This window comes from Aulonocara sp. 'chitande type north' Nkhata Bay, linkage group LG9, assembly GCF_057382095.1.
Source record: "Aulonocara sp. 'chitande type north' Nkhata Bay isolate Kocher_YH1m ecotype deep benthic linkage group LG9, A_spYH_male_GT1.1, whole genome shotgun sequence".
NCBI lineage: Eukaryota > Metazoa > Chordata > Actinopteri > Cichliformes > Cichlidae > Aulonocara > Aulonocara sp. 'chitande type north' Nkhata Bay.
The window spans coordinates 159499-180158 of record NC_141352.1 but is presented as its reverse complement, the minus strand read 5'-3'; the positions used below and the strand labels follow the sequence as shown (position 1 = coordinate 180158).

Genomic DNA, 20660 nt, shown 5'->3' with positions numbered 1-20660 from the left:
GCCCTCACACACTTGGACAAGAAGGACTCACACGTTCGAATGCTGTACATAGATTTCAGCTCAGCATTCAACACGATCATCCCCCAACAACTGATCGGAAAGCTGAGCCTGTTGGGCCTGAACACCTCCCTCTGCAACTGGATCCTGGACTTTCTGACCGGAAGGCCTCAGTCAGTACGGATCGGGAACTGCACCTCCAGCACCACCACACTGAGCACTGGGGCCCCACAAGGCTGTGTGCTCAGTCCTCTGCTGTTCACACTGCTGACTCATGACTGTGTAGCAACACACAGTTCAAATCACATCATTAAGTTCGCTGATGACACGACCGTGGTGGGTCTCATTAGCAAGAACGACGAGTCAGCGTACAGAGAGGAAGTGCAGAGGCTAACAGACTGGTGTAAAGACAATAACCTGTCTCTGAATGTTGACAAGACAAAAGAGATGGCTGTTGACTTTAGGAGGACACGAGGCGACCACTCACCGCTGAGCATCAACGGCTCCTCTGTGGAGATCGTCGACAGCACCAAATTCCTGGGCGTCCACCTGGAGAAGGACCTCGGCTGGTCCCTCAACATCAGCTCCCTGCACAAGAAAGCCCAACAGCGTCTCTTCTTTCTGAGAAGACTGAGAAAGGCCCGGCTTCCACCACCGATCCTGACCACCTTCTATAGAGGAACTATCGAGAGCATCCTGAGCGGCTGCATCACTGTCTGGTTTGGGAACTGTGCCATATCGGACCGCAAGACCCTACAGCGGATAGTGGGAACAGCAGAGAAGATCATCGGGTTCTCTCTCCCCTCTATTGAGGACATCTACACCACACGCTGCATTCGCAAAGCCACCAGCGTTGTGGCTGAACGGACACACCCCTCTCACACACTCTTCACACTCCTGCCATCTGGAAAAAGGTACCGAAGCATTCAGGCACACACATTCAGACTGTGCAACAGCTTTTTTCCACAAGCCATCCGTCTCCTCAGCAAAAAGGGACTGGACTGATAAACACACACACGCACACACAAACAAACACACACACACACACACACACACACACACAAACATTATCACTCAGCTTAACTCAACTACCTCAAAACATTGAGACTGGACTGACTAATCAACACAAGCGCAAACACACTGACCTACACCACCAAACTATCGTACACACCAACCTGTAAATGCTCTTTTGCACGATATTATTACTGGACTTTTTGCACTAGCTTCTTTACTTCCTAATTTTTGCTGATACACTAAGGAATGTTTACTGTTCCTCCACTACCTCAACTCATCATCACAAAACTTTATTATTATGTTATGTGTTTGTCTTTTTTTGTCACACTGTCACTTTGCTGCTTTTGTTTGCACATTTGCACGTGCACTTTGTTGTCTGCTGTCTGCTAACAAAAAAAAAAGAAAAAAAGTCTTCCTTAGATAATTAGATAGTTAGTTTTTTGTTAATTTATGTTGTAATTTATGTTAGGTCAGTCTGTCTTGTCTCTGCTAGCCAGCTAACTAGGCCTCTTAGTTAGCTAGTTTAGTGTTTTCTGTTAATTTATGTTGTAAATTTTTTTTTTTTTGCCTGTCCCGTTTGGCTCTTTTGCCATCAGAATTATTGTCCAAAGGCAAAGAAAGATGCCCAACGGATTTACTTTACCAAACTGACCATCCCAGCCTTGCCATAATGGTCCATTTGATTCACCTTTTATTGTTTATTTTATTTTCACTTGCTGAATGGAAAGAAGTGGAGAAAGAAAGAGGGAAAGAGAAACAGCTGAGAAGAGGGACGGGGAGAAGGGCAAACAACAAAAACCAACAGAATGGGCAGGAAGAAAAAAAAAGAAAAAAAATGCATATATCGATCACCTGGATCACCTGTTGAGAAAGAAAAAAGAAAACAAGCAGAAGAGAACAAGAGTAATAGAATAAACAACATCACAATGATATATGGGAACATGACAGTAAATACTAAATATTAAACATTATTGTGCAGCACAGGTTGATCTGATATCCTCGTGTTGGTGTTGTTCCCAGATCATCATACTAAATGTTGTTCCAGGATCAACATTGCAAGTGACCAATCAGAATGTTGTGACGTCATACTTGTGCGACTTCGGGAAAAACCGGCGTAAAACAAAAACTGTACTTAAGCTGCGTGAAACCGCCTCTGTCCCCCGATCAACGGACCCTGACCCTAACCCTAACCGTAACCGTAACCCTTTAATAAACAGTAAGCAGAATTGATATTGTCCTTGCAACATTGGAATTTCACAAATGCACGAATGGCTTGGCGCGCAAAGGAATAACGTCACAACAATGTGATTGGTCACTTGCAATGTTGAACCTGGAACAACATTTTCATGATGGTCTGGGAACAACACCAACACGAGGATATCAGATCATCCGTGCAGCACATAAGATCAACAGAACACAGTGTGCTTTGAGGTAGAAGCCAAAAATGGTGTAGTTTGTGGGTGTGATCACCCGTGTGTACACCTGTGAGCATGGACGCGCTTGTTTTTTTTTTTAAAAGGTTCCTTCATGTAATGATCTGCTAGAGGGTGTGGGGGGGCCACAGCCCCGTCCTCCAGGGCATGAAGCAGGTATGGAGGAGATCAAAACTCCAGACATCCAGAGGCCTCCAGAACACAAGAGACCAAGGAAGACTAACAGAGGGGCAGCCGCGCCACTGTCCCAGAAAGAGCTGAGGAGAGTCCCAGATGAGGGTTCACTCAGCAGCCGCGGAGCAGAAGCCAGGGGGAGTTGCAGTGATGCACCCATGAGCTCCGCCGGCAGCCAGCTGTGCCTGAGTGACCGAGCCCCAGGCCGAGAGGCCGGGGGCACCCCACCTCCGAAGTGGCCCGAGCGAGCCCCAGGCTCCAGGCCCCGATAAGCGGCCGCCAAGGAGTGAGCCGGTGTGTACCTGGACGCCCATCCCCAGACACAAAGAACCACCAACGCACCGATGTCTGAGGGAGTCCGCCACGGGCAGGGGAAGTGGTGGTGGGCGGAGATAGGTCTCCAAACCTTGGAGGGCCTGAGATGTCCCCAGAGAGGTGGCGTCTGATACCCAACCTGACATATAGACAGAGACATACAGGCACACACAGATACAAACATCTATTCCCACCCTCATGCTCTCATATGCACTTACTCCACACTCAACCAACGTGGAGACAGACATAAAGAGACGCTGTACACACGATCACACTCCCCAAGCGTACTCTACAAACCGGGTCTAGGTGCCCTTGCCCCTGGAGGGGGGAACTGCACCCAGACCCAGGTGGTGTTACCCTTTTCCCTGCGGTGGGGAGAGGCAGACCGCCCCGACTCCGCAGCAGCAGGGAGGCCCCACACTCCAGACCGCAGTTGGACGGCCAACTCCTCCTAGCCCCCTCGCTCCAGCAGGTCGCAGAGAATGGGGGTGAGAGAAGACTCCAAACCTCCCTCCACCCGCTCATTGTAGTGTTGATGCATGTGTGTTCTAAGGTGCATTTAAAACCCAGGAGGGCATGGAGCTACCTGCCAGAGAGCAGCAGGTAAGCACATAGTCCCTCCTGCTAGCCCTCAATGTCTACGTGTATTTAAAATTGAGAGGTGGGCAACGACGCCAGGGGTGAGGTGTACACCCTGATGGTCTTTTGGAGTCCGTGTAGCGTGCCCACCCCCAAAATCCTATATGTATGTGTAATGAGAGTGTGAGTAATGTGAATGTCTAAGTTGTGGGATAAAATTGAGACAGAGGCAGCCAGAAGGGGACGGGGGGGGGGGGGGGGCAGCCTCCTCTGCACCCTGGTGACATACCCCTACTCCGAGGCCCTGCATGTGTGAGTGGTTGTGGTGGAGCGGGAAGAGGGAGGCAGCTGGAGATGGGGAGGGAAGGAAGGGAGGGGCAAGTGACCCCTCCGTGGGGCCAGCTCCCCCGCTGACCCCAGTAGGCACCCCCATACTCCGCGACCCGCCAGGGAAAGGGGGCCCAGGCCCATCCAGACCGGGGCCCAGTGCAGCAGCGCCTCCCGGCCCCACAGAGCCCGGGACAGTCCACCCAACCCCACCACAGAGAAAACTGCACCCACCCCACCATCCACTCATCTTCCAGACTACATAAGACAATAGACGCCCAGGCTGAGATCTTCCTCCTCCTCTCCTGTATCTCCCCTTCCTGCAGAGAGAGTTCCTGAAGAGAGGAAAGCTCCTGCAAGATGTGACAATCTCCCCCACCAGTTGAAGAGCCCCCCAGGTGGCTCGACGCACCGGCGGCACCCTGCGCCAGGGCTGGGCCCCCATGCACCCACCCGCCCACAACCCCGGCAACACACCAACCAGGACCCAAGCCCCCGAGGCCCGGCCAGGGCCCCAGCCCAGAGACGGAGCGCCCCCAGAACCTTACGCCCATCCCGGACCCACCCTGGGGCAGCCAGGCTACCAGGTCAGTAACCCACATCCGTCAGCACAGACCCTCCCCTAGCCCTGCTGCACGCAGCCACGAGGAAACAGTCACCTGAGAGCCAACAGAGCCCCTAACCGGACATGACCGCTACCCCGGATTGAGCCCCCCAAGGAAGATGCCTCCGAGGAACTCCCCGACGCCCTAAGCCTGTCCCTACCCCCACACCAATCACAACAGTGAAGGCGGGACCAAACTAAGACCCCCCCCACCCCCACTAGGTGATGGAGCTGATCAAAGGAGCCCAGAGCAATTGATCTGATGCGGTGGCAGAGGCTGTATCAAGACTAATGTAATCTAATAGATAATTTCTATATTGGTTAGAATTAAGATTATTTTTATTTTTCCAGTTCATGAGGACTGTTTTCTTGGCTATGCATAGGGCAGTGAAAACCACATGGGCTATATTCTTTTCTGAAGTGACATTATCTAAGCTGCCCAACAAACACACTAAGGGGGAAGTTGGAATGTTACATTTCAGACAATTTGATAAGTCTTCACATATCTCGCGCCAAAACTTCTGCACTGGTGGACAGAACCAAAGAGCGTGGATATAATTGTCCGGTGAATTGGTTTGGCAGTGTGAGGAGTTGTTGGTAGACGTAAAGCCCATCTTGAACATCCGATGACCTGTATAGTGCACTCTATGTAATATTTTTGTATTGAATTAATTGAAGACTGGGATTTCTAATTAGATGAAAGGTTTTTAAGCAAATCTGAGACCAGAAGTTTAGGTCTAAGTTAACTGATAAATCCGCTTCCCATTTTGCAATAGTAAGTGATTGTCATGATCCTGGGCCATGTTGGCCCAGTATTCTTAGTTCTCATGTGTCTTTGTATTCAGTTCCCTGTTTAGGCTCTGTTTCCTGAGTTTCCCTGTTGTGTTGTTCCCTGAGTGCTTTCCCTTTGTGACTCTCACCCCCTGTGTGCCCCTCTGTGTATTCATGAGCCCTCGTCCCCTTTCGTGTTTAAATGGTAAATGGCCTGCATTTGTATAGCGCTTTACTCAGTCCCTAAGGACCCCAAAGCGCTTTACACTACATTCAGTCATTCACCCATTCACACACACATTCACACACTGGTGACGGCAAGCTACATTGTAGCCACAGCTGCCCTGGGGCGTACTGACAGAGGCGAGGCTGCCGGATCAGCGAGGCTGATTATTATCAGTGTCACCTGTGTTCCCCATGTGCTCCCACTCCGCTCGTTAACCCTTGGTTTATTTATGTCTGCGTCTCCCTCAGTTCTGTGTCGCGTTCTCCCTCATGTTGTGTGGATCTTCCTGTGTCTTCCTGCGAGTGTTAGTTTACTTCTCCCAGTTTAGTTTTGTATTTCCTGTATTCTGCCGTGCCAGCATTAAAGCTGTGTTTCTCGAGTTCATCCCCGTGTCTGTGAGTTTTGCATTTGGGTCCTCCTCCTGCTTGCCACACAGCGACCCATGACAGTGATATTGATTCATCTGTTTTAGAAAGCATTCTGTATATTTTGGATAGTAATTTGGGGTTTTAAGAGTAAGAAATTGAACCACACTTGGTGGTGTTTGTAGTTCAACTTGACCCGGTTTAAATTTCTTTTTTACTATGGATTTAATTTGTTGATATTCTAAAAATCTTTTCTTGTTGATCCCATATTGTGTAACTAGTCCGTCAAATGAAATAAATTCTGTTCCTTCTAGTATATGTTCTAAATATTTGATTCCTTTACCACTCCAATCTGAAAAGTTTATCATATTATTCTTTTGTAATATGTCAGGGTTGTTCCAGATAGGTGTACGTTTGCATGGGATTAATGAAGACACTGTCAATTTTAGAAACTCCCACCATGCTGTCAGAGAAGAGCTGATGTTGATGCTTTTAATGCATTCATGTCGTTGGATGTTTGAGCTGATAAATGGTAGGTCTGAGATCTCTAGATTATTGCAAAGTGCTTGTTCTACATCTAGCCAAGGTTCATCTAAGAGGGTATGTTTTAGCCATCCTGAGATAAACTGAATCCTGTTGGCTAAGAAGTAGTGCTGAAAGTTAGGTAGTTCTAGTCCTCCTCTATCCTTGGTCTTTTGTAGTGTTTTTAAGCTTATACGTGGGGGTTTATTTTTCCAAAGGAATTTGGACATACAAGAATCTAGAGATCTGAACCAATCTTGTGGCGGTTTAGTTGGGATCATTGAGAATAAATAATTTATTTTTGGTAAGACCATCATTTTTATAGCGGCAACCCTTCCCATGAGTGATATGGGTAGACATTTCCACCTAGCCAGATCATCTTCTACCTTCTTTAAAAGTGGGATATGGTTTAATTTAGTTAGATCTGCAAGCTTGGGAGAAACATTAATACCTAAATATTTTATATTTCCCGATTGCAGTGGTGTAGAAGAGGAATTATGGAGGGAGCAATTAATCGGTAGGACTGTAGATTTTGACCAGTTAATTGAGTAATCTGATATTCTTGCAAAAGAGTTATGTTTATGTTGTAAATTTATGCTGCATGTAGCACCTTGGTTCCTGGAGGAACGTTGTTTCGCTTCACTGTGTACTAACTGTATATGGTTGAAGTGACAATAAAGCCAATTTGACTTGACTTGACTAATAAGGTATTCAGCATCACAGAGACAAGTATCATTGCAGGTTTATTCTAAACTCATTAAATGTTTTTAACCCTCCTTCTAATCGGTGGAGAAACCTGCTTAGACCTCCTTCGGTGGAGAAACCTGCTTAGACCTACTTAAAAAAATAAAAATAAAACAAAAAACACTGGCAGAGAAGCCAGACCTCATTAAAAAAAATTAAATAAAGAAAAACTGGTGGAGAAAAACCAAGTAGCTTATGTCTACACACACAGCTTGCACACTCACGTACCTGCGTTTAACCGCACAGCATGTAGCCACTCTCTAAGGCCTTATGTACTCACTGTTCGTGTTGTTTTCATTCACGGGAAAGTCTCTGGATCCCATCAATCGCCAGCCAACCCGAGGGGAGTTCAGATGCAAACTCCCTGGCCTGGTGACAAAGTTAAGCACCAGGTCTTTCAACAGGTTTCCCAGACGCTGGCTGCTAGCAGACTGCGGTGGCGTCATCTCCCTCTCCTCGGTGGACGTGATGTGGTGGGATCCGGCTCAAAGGACCAAATAAATGTTGGGTCTGTGTTTCCACATGCCCCGCTAGTTTAGAGACTTATTCCTCATGAAGAACACAAAACAACAGCGGTCGATCGATTTACTTGCTCAAGGGAGGCCTCGTCTGTATCTCAGGAAAGCACTTCGAATCCTACCACAAAATGACCCAGACGCCAGCCTCCGCTCGCTGCTTTTTATTGGAAAAAACAGTTACAAGTTTGCACAAGAACCTCCCCTTGTAAACCCCCCAAATGGTTCTAAGACAAGGCACTATGTGTGTGTATGTGTAAACACCTGTATGCATGTGCAAGAACGTGTGTGTGTGTGTGTGTGTGTGTGTGTGTGTGTGTGTGTGTGTGTGTGTGTGTGTGTGTGTGTGTTTTTGTGTGACCTCCTGCTGACCAAAAGGGTCATAAAAGCAGGAAGCTTACAACACAAGAAACAGATATTTCAGATAGGATGTATCTGCAATAAAACCTCCCCCAGCACAGAGTGGCTGGAGAGGTGGTCAGAGACAAAGGAACATCTTGATCCTATAGATTAAACTAAGACTTTTCAAATTTAAGAACTGTCACAACTCAGCTCATAGGAAGTGACAATCAAGAGGGAGACCACACACAGGCTTTTAAAGGCTGTAAGACATATTTAATGAAAATAAGGTAAAGCAACTTAAAGACAATTTAAAGGACATAACAGCCATAACTGAAACTTCCAAATGAACATGATGGGTGCCAGACAGAGAGAGCCAGAGCCCAAAGCCAGCGCCCTGCTGGTTCAGTCAAGGTGTCTTTACATACACTGGGACTGGCCTCTCAGGTGTGCTGCATCAATAATTGGGTCAGCTCCACCTACCTGCAAGAAACAGGTAAAAGAAAAAGCAAAACACAAGGCCAGCCCACTGGTCGTCACAGAACCACAATGACAACATTCAACAATTAGACTTAGACTCTTTGATGTCAGTTTAGTGTCTGATTTAAATGAACTGCTTAATGGTTACTGGTCTCTAAAATGCATCTCGAAGGAAGTCACTGTGAGGATTTCATTTATTTTATAAAACATGTCCAACATTTAAACCCCTGCTGCTCACAGTAAGACCATCAAGAGTCCTGTGCCGTGTAAATGACTGTTTACCTATGGGTGGTGCTCTGTTCTTACACTAGTTTGGGGTTTCCTTCTGCTCAAGCTCAACCTGCAAACCAGTCTCTCTTTGGGACGATGAAGGTATTCTGAGTATTCATCAGTTTCTGTGGCTGCAAATGAAAAACACACTTTTCTTCTTCTAACAGGAACAAAGGGAGATCTGCTGGACCTCCACCCAGCAATGTGTCCTTAAAGAGTGACCAATCTCACCATCGGCCCATTGGTTTAACAGCCCAGCCTCTGTCCGCTTTGAAGAGGTGAGATGTTAGTAACATGAACTCTTTGATGTCTGTTTAGTGTCTGATTTAATTGAACTGCTTAATGTTTACTGGTCTCTAAAATCCATCACAAAGGAAGTCACTGTGAGGATTTCATTTATTCTATAAAACATGTCCAACATTTAAACCCCTGCTGCTCACAGTAAGACCATCAAGAGTCCTGTGCCGTGTAAATGACTGTTTACCTATGGGTGGTGCTCTGTTCTTACACTAGTTTGGGGTTTCCTTCTGCTCAAGCTCAACCTGCAAACCAGTCTCTCTTTGGGACGATGAAGGTATTCTGAGTATTCATCAGTTTCTGTGGCTGCAAATGAAAAACACACTTTTCTTCTTCTAACAGGAACAAAGGGAGATCTGCTGGACCTCCACCCAGCAATGTGTCCTTAAAGAGTGACCAATCTCACCATCGGCCCATTGGTTTTAAAGCCCAGCCTCTGTCTGCTTTGGAGAGGTGAGATGTTAGTAACTTGAACTCTTTGATGTCTGTTTAGTGTCTGATTTAATTGAACTGCTTAATGGTTACTGGTCTCTAAAATGCATCACAAAGGAAGTCACTGTGAGGATTTCATTTATTCTATAAAACATGTCCAACATTTAAACCCCTGCTGCTCACAGTTTGGGATGGGTACCGGTACCAGTTCTGACATAAATGGTAGTAACCAGACCCAAAAGCAATGCACATTTCGGTGCTTTATTTCGGTGCTTTATTTCGGTGCTTTATTTCAGTGTTTTTTTTTTCCCTGAGATGTCATACACTTTGGATTCTAGCCAATCATTTTAGCTTTCCAAGGATAGTAGGCTGGCCCTGCTACGTACGTTCTTTTAGAGCAAAGCTACAGATTAAAAATGCCCAAGGCGAAGCTGTCAAAAGTCTGGCTGTACTTCACAGCAAAAGATGCAAACTCAGCAGTCTGCAACAAGTGCTTTAAGGTGATATGTCGCGCTGACCTAGTAGGTGTGGCTGTTACTCCTCTCTTCCTCCTCCTGTCCACTACCTGCTCTGTGCTGCTGCTTCTTCTTCTTCTTCTTTGCATTTAACAGCCGTTAGCAACCAACATAAAGGAGCATTACCGCCTCCTATTGTTCCGGAGTATGGGTCAGACAGTGAGTTCACAAGCTGTATCAAAAAAAAACCAACAAAAAACCCTACACTCTTTCTTAAACACCTATAGCCTTCAGAATCCCCACCAGTTCCATCACCTGTGCCCTACTACCCTCCAACGCACTCTTCAGAGTAAATTCCCCAATTCCACGCTCCTTCAATCTATTCTGCAGAACTGATGTGCTGCTGCTTGCGCGTGGCCGCTAATTAGACCTTGTGCAATCTACAACTAAGCGTGGCCTGGTGCGCGCTGCTCCACCAGGTGAGCTGAATTAGAGCAAGCAAGGGCTGACGTGCCTAGTAGACCTTAAAATGCATGCAGCAGCCATATGACCCGGGTGCGACATACTGGGAGGACAGCAAACAAAGCACAATCCACTTTCCACTGTGAGGAAGACTTTGAGCTAGACGGGCTATCGGTAAGCTCTTGGACTCATATTTGTTGCTTATATGTTTGGGAACTATAGAAGCTCAATTGTGGAAATGTATTTATGCTTTGGGAAATAGTTACTGCATTTAAGTTTAAAAAATTATATTGATATTAAAATGAATGTTTAAGTTTGAATAAATTGTTTATGTAGATAGTGTTTCCCACATATTTATGTTAATTAATATTAACAATAGTTACCCCAAATCCTTGGGTGAATCTTAAAACTAGTGTAAATATGTTTGGTTTAATTTAAGGAAAATAATTCTTTGTAAAAGAAAATCCTTGGTTAAAGTCTTTATTAAAATATTTGCAAACTCTAAAATGTATACTTTAAAAATGTAATTGTTATAAAAAGTGTAAAAATGCAAGGTAGACACATTTTGTGTATTTAAGAACCACAGTTTATTTCATCTTCATTTTTTGAAATTACTCAGCTCTGTGATTAAAAACCAATGAATGTAAAACTAACTTAAACTGGGTTAAATGATAGTTTAGACAAAAGTATTTAGCTTTAGCTATGTTAAGTGGCTTTACTGAAGTGTATATATTTTTGTTATTTCATTTGGCTTCTGTATAATGCATTTAATTTATCTGAATGATTAATGAAATGTTCTTTATTTTTTGTGTTGAAAGGTTTTTCACCTATCTACCTACCTACCTATCTACCTATCCGCTATCTAACTAGCTGGTCAAAATAAAGTGAGTGAAATTCAAAGTCTGGTCTTTTTCAAGTGTGGGCACCTCACAGACAGAGAACACTTGACAGTGAAAAACCGCCCTGGCCAGTAGAGAAACCAGCCTTGACCAGTGAAGACTCCACAAAAGCTCACCACAAAGACGGAGAACACTCCGCCTGGGGGCCTGGAGGAAATCGCAACTTGCCATTTGCCTGTCCAATCAATAACCAAGAAAGCAGCATGGCTGAGTCCAAGTCACTCGAAGAGCTGAAAATGGAGCGAACCACTGCAAAGAGGCTGTTTTCCAGACTCACAACCATATAATAAGGACCCACATGGATATGTCTGTAGAGGAGCTGCATGATTCCTTCAAGAGACTCACAGCAGAGGGCTCCAAAGTGATTGACGTGAATGAGGAGCTTGAGGCCGCCTACATCACGCAGTGTGAAGCAGAGGGCACACCGGAGCTGATGGGCCAACAGAGAGCAGACGTCGAGAAAACGGAGAAAGAATGTGAGCAGAAGTTGAAGGAGATGAAGCACCTGATCAGAGAGACACTGTGGACATCATATGGTGAAAGGGAACTGACCATTGCTCTAAAATCAGCAGAAATGGTGTGTGAGAACATCACATCCACTCAGCCTGACACACCCCTGGAGGCATATGATTTTATGCTCCACCATCTAGAAGAACTGGTGAAGAAAGCTAAGCAGGCACACCAGACATGGAACCGCTGGGCTCCACCTGCTGAGAGGCGAGATTGTGATCGCCGACTAATGGAGCTCGAAACCTGCCTTCCAAAGCTGGTGTCAGGGAAGGCAGCCCTGATCAAAGCAGAGAGAATTAAAAGAGATGCCGACCAAGCAATTGTCACAGTCCGCAATGCGGCCCCGGTTGCAGCCATAAAACTGAAAGCCACAGCTTTACCAAAGTTCACCGGCAGCCAGCGTGAGTTCTACAGATGGTGGAAGGAATGGGAGGCTCTGCAAAAGCAAGGTGAACCAACCAGGTCCATGGAAGTAAAGAAATTCCAACTTCTCGATAGCCTCGATGATAAAGTGGCCAAAGATCTGCACCTGTCCACATATACCTCGGCCGATGAGATCTTCAGAGTCCTTGAGAACCGCTATGGAAATCAAGCCACCATCGCCATTGAAATCATTGAGGAGCTTCAAGCTATCCCTCCTGTCCGTAGCAACCAGCCTAGAAGAATTATAGAGCTCATCCACTCAGCTAAAAAGGCCCTCTATGATTTGAATGAGCTGGATAAAGAAAATGCCATAAAGAACCTATTAGTAATAAAGTCTATTGAAAGCAAGCTGCCTGAGTCCCTAAAGAAAGACTAGCTTACCCACGCTGCTGATCCAAAGAATGCTGTGACTCATCAGAACCGGTTTGACAAGCTGCTCGCATACCTCCAATCTCAAGAGTCCATCTACGAGCAGTTAGACCAGCTGAGAGACATCGACCCTGCCAAGGAGAGAACAAAGTTCCCAATAAAGTACGCCCGTACCAAGTCAGTTAAATCCAGTACTGATCCAGCAGGCTGCATCATCTGTGGGGACCCGAAGCACAAGAGAAAGCTCTACATCTGCAAACGGTTTAGAACCAATGCAAAGTTACAGGAGAAAAAAGATGCAGTGCAGCAACTTGGAGCCTGCAAGAGGTGCCTCGAGATCCACAACGAACCCTGCAGAAAGACGACTTACCTGTGTGGAAATCCAGAGTGCAAAGACCAGCATCATTACCTTCTTTGTCCATTGCCACGACCCTTATCACAAAGGCCCAAGTCTGGTCCGGCGAGAGCTGAGGGGAGGAGGTACACAGAGGTTCAAGAAGAGTTCATCTCTAAACTATCGCCAGAGCTAGCACAGCGGTGTCGGGAAGCTTTCTGCAACATCTCATCACGAGCCTTCAACTCCATGGCAGCAGAGAGAGGTCTACTGGAGGAGACTGGTCTAAAAGAGTACCCTGTGATCTTGATGCTCCTTGACGTCATCGCCAATGATGGGCAGAGAATTGGGACACTAATTGATCTAGCATCTGACACAAACTACATAACCCATAAAGCTGCAAGTAAGCTCAACCTTCGCAGTGAAGACGTCATGCTTGTCACCCAGGGTATCGGAGGTATGAAGGTGTCTGTGGTAACCAAGCGCTACCTTCTCAAGATCCATGTCAACACCTCAAGAGGAACTTTAAAGCCTCACCAGTTAGTTTGCTATGGTCTTGACAAGATTGCTGAAGTGAAAAGACATGTTCCACCTCAGAACCTACAGAAGATCTTCCCTGACATCCCTCTCCAAGACCTCATCAGACCCAGAGAGATCCAGCTTCTAATCAGCCATAAAGAAGGCCAGCTGGTGCCCCAAAAGATCCGCTCAATCGGTGACCTGGTTCTCTGGGACGGTCCACTTGGCAAAACAATTGGGGGCATGCATCCAGACCTCTTTGAGGAAGTCACTTTGATGGCCCACACCTCCAAGACTCACTTCGCAAGATCAATGAGAGCTACTGCATTCAAGTACCAAGAGTTCACTAAAGACCTAGCTTCATGTCAGCATCCTAATCACCCTGAGACTCTATCCACCACAGCTACCAGCAGCAGAGACTTTCTGAAGTGGTGGAGGTGGGAAAGCATCGGAGCCGCTTGCCAGCCAAGATGTGAAGGGTGTCGTTGTGGGAACTGCCAGCCAGGGGGTAAAGAAATGACGCTCGCAGAAGAGAGGGAGATGGAGATCGTGAGGAATGGCCTGACTTATTCAACTGGAGATGACCACAGCAGTGAACCACATTGGCATGCCAAATACCCATGGGTAGAAGATCCAGCAACCTTGCCAAATAACAGGAAAGCGGTAGAAGCAACATACATCAGAACCGAGATGAAGCTATCTAAAGAACCTGAATGGAAGATGGCCTATGCTGCACAAGTTCATGAGATGGTAAACCGCAGAGCTGCAGTGAAGCTGTCCAAAGAAGTCCTGCAGAGTTGGACTGGGCCAGTATGGTATATAAGCCACCTCATCGCGCCAAATCCACACTCGGTCTCTACCCCAGTGAGGTTGGTGTGGAACGCCGCCCTTGGTGACATCCGCAAGATGTACAACTCCGTCTGGCTGGAAGATCGAGAGGTCCACTTGCACAGATTCTTGTGGCGTGACACAGAAGATGCAGGCATAGAAGACTATGCCATAACAAGAGTCAACATTGGAGACAAACCTGCTGGTTGCGTAGCCCAAGTCGCCATGAGAGAAACTGCAAACCTACCTTCATTCAGTCACTTCAAAGAAGAGAAACATGTGCTGGAAGAAGATGCTTACGTCAATGACATCCTGACATCACACAATGACCTCGACCATCTGAGACGCCTAACAGCCAACATCGAGCACATCCTGAGAGCTGGAGGACTCTACATGAAGCCTTGGGTCTACTCCAGTCAAAGTGGGAGGGAGGAGTCAAAGAAAGAGTTGCCTCGATCAGAGCCAAAGACTATGATCCTGCCGAACCAGCTGACGGAAGATGACAACAAAGCCCTTAGCCTTGGCTACACCATCAGTGATGACAAGCTTCATGTCATTGTTGCAGTGAACTTCTCAAAGAAAAGGAGGAAAATGCGCCTTGGTCAAGACCTGCTCAGAGAACAAGTCAGAGAGCAAACACCTGATCCACTCACCAGGCGAGAACTGCTAAGCCAAGTCTCCAGCCTGTATGACCCACTCGGTCTTGTGACTCCCGTCAAACAAAAGGGTGCCATTCTGGTAAGGAGAGCTTTCCAAGAAGCAAAAGTAAAGCACTGCCTCGAAGACACATGGGACGCAGCCTTGTCTGAAGGTCTCCGAGAAGACGCCATAAAGCTTCTGGAAGAGTATGCTGACCTGAAGAAACTGCATTTCACTAGAGCCCTGACTCCACCAGATCCCTGTGCAGAGCCCATTGCCATCACGTTCTCTGATGGCAGTGAACATGCATACGACACAGTGATGTACCTTCGCTGGAGCTGCAGCCATAGTGTCATTTGTGAGACTAGTAGAGTCCAAAGCCAAACTGACGCCTCTCAACCACAAAGGCGATCCTGTTAAAGCAGAGATGTGTGGCGCCGTCTTTGCTGCCCGTCTGAAGACCTACTTCCAGAGACACTGCAGAATCCAGGTCAAAAAATGGTACCACCTCGTCGACAGCCAGACCGTCTTGGGTGCAATCCAGCGTGAGAGCTACGGTTTCCAGACCTTCTTCGCAAACCGCGTTGGTGAAATCCAGAGTAGCACTGATGTCCGAGATTGGTGGTGGATTCCCGGGTCGGCAAACATTGCAGACATTCTCACCAGAGGGGCCAGTCCAAATGCCCTAACCGAGGACTCCGAGTGGCAGTCGGGTCCAAAGTTTCTCCAACTTCCTGAAGATGAGTGGCTGAAGAAATCCGCCGGAGAAGTCGCTGCCCAAGCTCAAGAAAAGGTCACAAAGCTACAGAAAAAGACTTTTGTTGCGGTCCTTACCAGACTCCACATCAAGGCAGCTCAGGACTCAGCACACGTAGAGTCGAGAAGACCACTGGCAGGAGTAGCAACCCAACAGCTAATCGACGAAAGGCAATTCAGCAACCTGAGAAGGCTGATTGGGACGGTGGCGTGGGTCTGGAGGGTTGCCAAAAAGTTCATGAGATCCAAGACCAGAGACCAAGAAAAGTGGGAGGTAGGTCCATCTTCGGGTGTCTTCACAGTCAGCGAGAGACGAGATGCTTTTCGAGACCTTTGCCTAGCAGCACAAGAGGGCGTTAACTTCCCAAGCACCACAGCAGACAGACTAGTCGTTTACAGAGACCAAACAAGTGGACTTCTAGTTTTTGGTGGCAGAATCCAGACCTTCAAAAAAGACCACAAAGCCGTTCCCCTTCTACCATTCCAAGCCTGGTTATCCACCCTCCTTGCCAGAGAAGCACATAGCGAGGGACATGATGGAGTGGCAGGAACCTTACTGCGGATGAGAATGAAGACTTGGGTTGTCAAAGGTCGTTGACCAGTGCATCATCTGCAAGAAGGCAAAGGTAAGAACCTGTAAGCAAGTAATGGGAGACTTACCTGAAGAGAGGTCAAATCCTGCTGCACCATTCGAATTCACATCTGTTGACCTGTTTGGACCCTATCATGTGAGGGATGATGTCAAGAGAAGAGTGACCATGAAAGTTTGGGGAGTTGTGTTTTGCTGTATGGCAAGCCGAGCCATTCATGTCAAACTAGTGAGCACACTATCAACAGAGAGCTTCCTGCTTGCCTACCAGAGGTTCACTTCTGTCCGAGGCCATCCTCGAAAAATCTGGTCAGATCCTGGCACAAACTTTGTCGGCGCCAAGCCTGTATTAGAAGAAATGTATGCTTACCTAAGACAACAAAACAAGGAGTTGCTTGAAGAATACTCTTCCAAAAATGAGACCACCTGGGCATGGAAGATTCTTCCCTCTGACTCAGCTCACCGAAATGGGGCCGCCGAAGCTGCTGTCAGAGTTACCAAGAGAGCCCTTCATACTCTTGGTAATGCATAGGCTCTTACCTTCAGTGAGTTTCTGACAGCGCTCCAGCTAGCTGTCAACCTTGCAAATGAGAGACCCATTGATGCCAGAATTCAGAGCTGAGAAGATCGCATTGACTACATCACGCCGAATAATCTGTTGCTTGGTCGAGCCACACAAAGTGGGGACTTCAAGACTATCGACTTCACAAATTATCCTTTCAAAAGGCTGAAGGAAATACAAACCATGGTCAACAACTTCTGGAGGTCCTGGAGCCAACTTGCTGGACCAAACCTGTTCATCCGCAGTAAGTTGCATACTGCAGAGAGAAACATTGCTGTTGGAGACATAGTTTGGGTCTGCGACCAAAATGCCCTTAGAGGGCAATTCAGACTCGCAAAAGTCATCAGCGTGAATCCTGATTCGAAAGGGATCGTTCGAGATGTGCATGTGAGGGTCTCTCCAAGTTCCAGCATTGCAATCAAGAGTCCAAAATCTGTTACCACAAGTCATGAGCTGGGCACCATTTTACATCGGGACATCCGGCGTCTTGTGGTCCTTTTACTGGTGGAAGATCAAGCAAGGGACCAGCCCACCTGAGTGCGATCTTTCCAGGCAGTGCTGAGCAAAGATCGAGTGGGAGGTGTCGCGCTGACCTAGTAGGTGTGGCTGTTACTCCTCTCTTCCTCCTCCTGTCCACTACCTGCTCTGTGCTGCTGCTCGCACGTGGCCGCTAATTAGACCTTGGTGCAATCTACAACTAAGCGCGGCCTGGTGCGCGCTGCTCCGCCAGGTGAGCTGAATTAGAGCAATCAAGGGGTTTTGTCTCACAGCAAAATGCCACAGATGCCACAAGCAATGAGGGAGCGTGCAATTGGCATGCTGACAGCAGGAATGTCAACCAGATCTGTCGCCCGTGCATTGAATATTCATTTCACAAACATAAGCCGTCTCCACAGGCGTTTCAGAGAATATGGCAGCACATCCAACCGGCCTCACAACCGCAGACCTCGTGTAACCACACCAGCCCAGGACCTCCACATCCAGCAGGTTCACCTCCAAGATTGTCTGAGACCAGCCACCCAGACAGCTGCTGGAACAATTGGTTTGCACAACCAAACAATTTCTGCACAAACTGTCAGAAACCATCTCAGGGACGCTCAACTGCATGTCCGTCACAGCCATTGAAGTGGAGTGGACCAACATTCCACAGGCCACAATTGACAATCTGATAGACTCCATGCGACGATGTGTTGCACTGCATGAGGCAAATGGTGGTCACACCAGATACTGACCGGTTCTGGGTCCCCAGACCCCCAATAGCGCAAAAAACTCCACATTCCAGGGTGGCCTTTTGTTGTGGGCAGTCTGAGGTACACCTGTGCACTACTCATGATGTCAGATCAGCATCCTGATGTGGCACACCTGTGAGGTGGGATGGATTATCTCAATATGGCAGATGTGCCCACTACCACACATTTGGACTGATTTGTGACCACTGTTTGGGAGGGATGGTTATATTGTGTATCTGGAATGAATTTTAGGTCTCTACGTCCATCCCATGGGGAATGGGAGCAAAAACAAAAGTGTTGCGTTTATATTTTTGTTCAGTGTATGTTTGGTTTAATTTAAGGAAAATAATTCTTTGTAAAAGAAAATACTTTTTTAAAGTCTCTATTAAAATATTTGAAACTCTAAAATGTATACTTTAAAAATGTAATTGTTATAAAAAGTGTAAAAATGCAAGGTAGACACATTTTGTGTATTTAAGAACCACAGTTTATTTCATCTTCATTTTTTGAAATTACTCAGCTCTGTGATTAAAAACCAATGAATGTAAAACTAACTTAAACTGGGTTAAATGATAGTTTAGATAAAAGTATTTAGCTTTAGCTATGTTAACGAACTGCATTTCGTTGCCCTGTACCTGTGCATGTGCAATGACAATAAAGTTGAATTCTATTCTATTCTATTCTATTCTATTCTATTCTATTAAGTGGCTTTACTGAAGTGTATATATTTTTGTTATTTCATTTGTCTTCTGTATAATGCATTTAATTTATTTGAATGATTAATGAAATGTTCTTTATTTTTTGTGTTGAAAGGTTTTTCACCTATCTATCTACCTACCTACCTATCTACCTATCCGCTATCTAACTAGCTGGTCAAAATAAAGTGAGTGAAATTCAAAGTCTGGTCTTTTTCAAGTGTGGGCACCTCACAGACAGAGAACACTTGACAGCTAAACATGAGAGGTTTTTCGACAAAGTTTGTGTTTTTTTTCTGTTGTTGAAGCACTGCTTCCAGCCAAGAGTGATACTACATATGCCCTATTGCTGCAGAAAAGGCTAACATTGTTATCTTTTTAGAAAAAAAAAGAAGCTAAACATGAGAGGTTTTTGGACAAAGTTTGTATTTTCCATTCTTTAAGTACCGGTTTGAGCACCATTTAAGCAATAACACCGTTTCAAAAGTACTGGGTTGGCAACAGTATCGGATAAAAACCAAAACGATACCCATCCATACTCACAGTAGGACCATCAAGAGTCCTTTACAGTGTAAATGACAGTGTTTACCTCTGCGTGGTGCTCTGTTCTTACACTAGTTTGGGGCTTCCTTCTGCTCATGTTCAGCCTGCAAACCAGTTTCTCTTTGGGACGATGAAGGTATTCTGAGTAGTCTTCAGCTTCTGTGGCAGGAAATGAAAAACACACTTTTCTTCTTCTAACAGGATCTATGGGAGACCTGCTGAACCTCCACCCAGCACTGTGTTCTTAAAGAGTGAACGATCTTACCATTGGCCCATTGGTTTTAAAGCCCAGCATCTGTCTGCTGTGGGGAGGTGAGCTGTTAGAAACATGAACTCTTTGATGTCGGTTTAGTGTCTGATTTAAATGAACTGCTTAATGTTTATTGGTCTCTAAAATGCATCTCAAAGGAAGTCACTGTGAGGATTTCATTTATTCTATAAAACATGTCCAACATTTAAACCCCTGCTGCTCACAGTAAGACCATCAAGAGTCCTGTACAGTGTAAATGACAGTGTTTACCTATGGGTGGTGCTCTGTTCTTGCACTAGTTTGGAGTTTCATTCTTCTCATGCTCAACCGACAAACCAGTTTCTCTTTGGGATGATGAAAGTATTCGGAGTCTTCATCTGTTTCTGTGGCTGCAAATGAAAAACACACTTTTCTTCTTCTAACAGGAACAAAGGGAGATCTGCTGGACCTCCACCCAGCAATGTGTCCTTAAAGAGTGACCAATCTCACCATTGGTCCATTGGTTTTAAAGCCCAGCATCTGTCTGCTGTGGGGAGGTGAGCTGTTAGAAACATGAACTCTTTGATGTCAGTTTAGTGTCTGATTTAAATGAACTGCTTAATGTTTATTGGTCTCTAAAATGCATCTCAAAGGAAGTCACTGTGAGGATTTCATTTATTCTATAAAACATGTCCAACATTTAAACCCCTGCTGCTCACAGTAAGACCATCAAGAGTCCTGTACAGTGTAAATGACAGTGTTTACCTATGGGTGGTGCTCTGTTCTTGCACTAGTTTGGAGTTTCATTCTTCTCATGCTCAACCGGCAAACCAGTTTCTCTTTGGGACGATGAAGGTATTCGGAGTCTTCATCAGTTTCTGTGGCTGCAAATGAAAAACACACTTTTCTTCTTCTAACAGGAACAAAGGGAGATCTGCTGGACCTCCACCCAGCAATGTGTCCTTAAAGAGTGACCAATCTCGCCTTCGGCCCATTAGTTTTAAAGCCCAGCCTCTGTCTGCTTTGGAGAGGTGAGCTGTTAACATGAACTCTTTAATTTAACTGATGGATGTTGTTGGATATAAATTGCAGTGCAAACACATCATTCTCTCAAACACTGTTTAATAGTCTTTGATCAGTAGTTGGTGATCAGTGGTAATGAGAATTTGCATATTAATGATCAAGGAAATGACCTCTCAGCCCGTTTTTCAGTTC

The 20660-nt window shown here is 46.0% G+C and overlaps 1 protein-coding gene across 7 annotated transcripts in view; it reads left to right on the top strand.

Annotated features, from left to right (window-relative positions):
- The window catches only part of LOC147321344 (NLR family CARD domain-containing protein 3-like), a 77847-nt gene that overhangs the window by 14153 nt on the left and 43034 nt on the right, over nucleotides 1–20660 (top strand). For all 7 annotated transcript variants that reach the window (XM_086305262.1, XM_086305266.1, XM_086305264.1 and 4 more), the window contains exons 5-9: nucleotides 8843–8953; nucleotides 9315–9425; nucleotides 19418–19528; nucleotides 19892–20002; nucleotides 20366–20476. In XM_086305262.1, the coding sequence (XP_086161388.1) occupies nucleotides 8843–8953; nucleotides 9315–9425; nucleotides 19418–19528; nucleotides 19892–20002; nucleotides 20366–20476 (555 nt within the window). The remainder of the gene's footprint in view (nucleotides 1–8842; nucleotides 8954–9314; nucleotides 9426–19417; nucleotides 19529–19891; nucleotides 20003–20365; nucleotides 20477–20660) is intronic.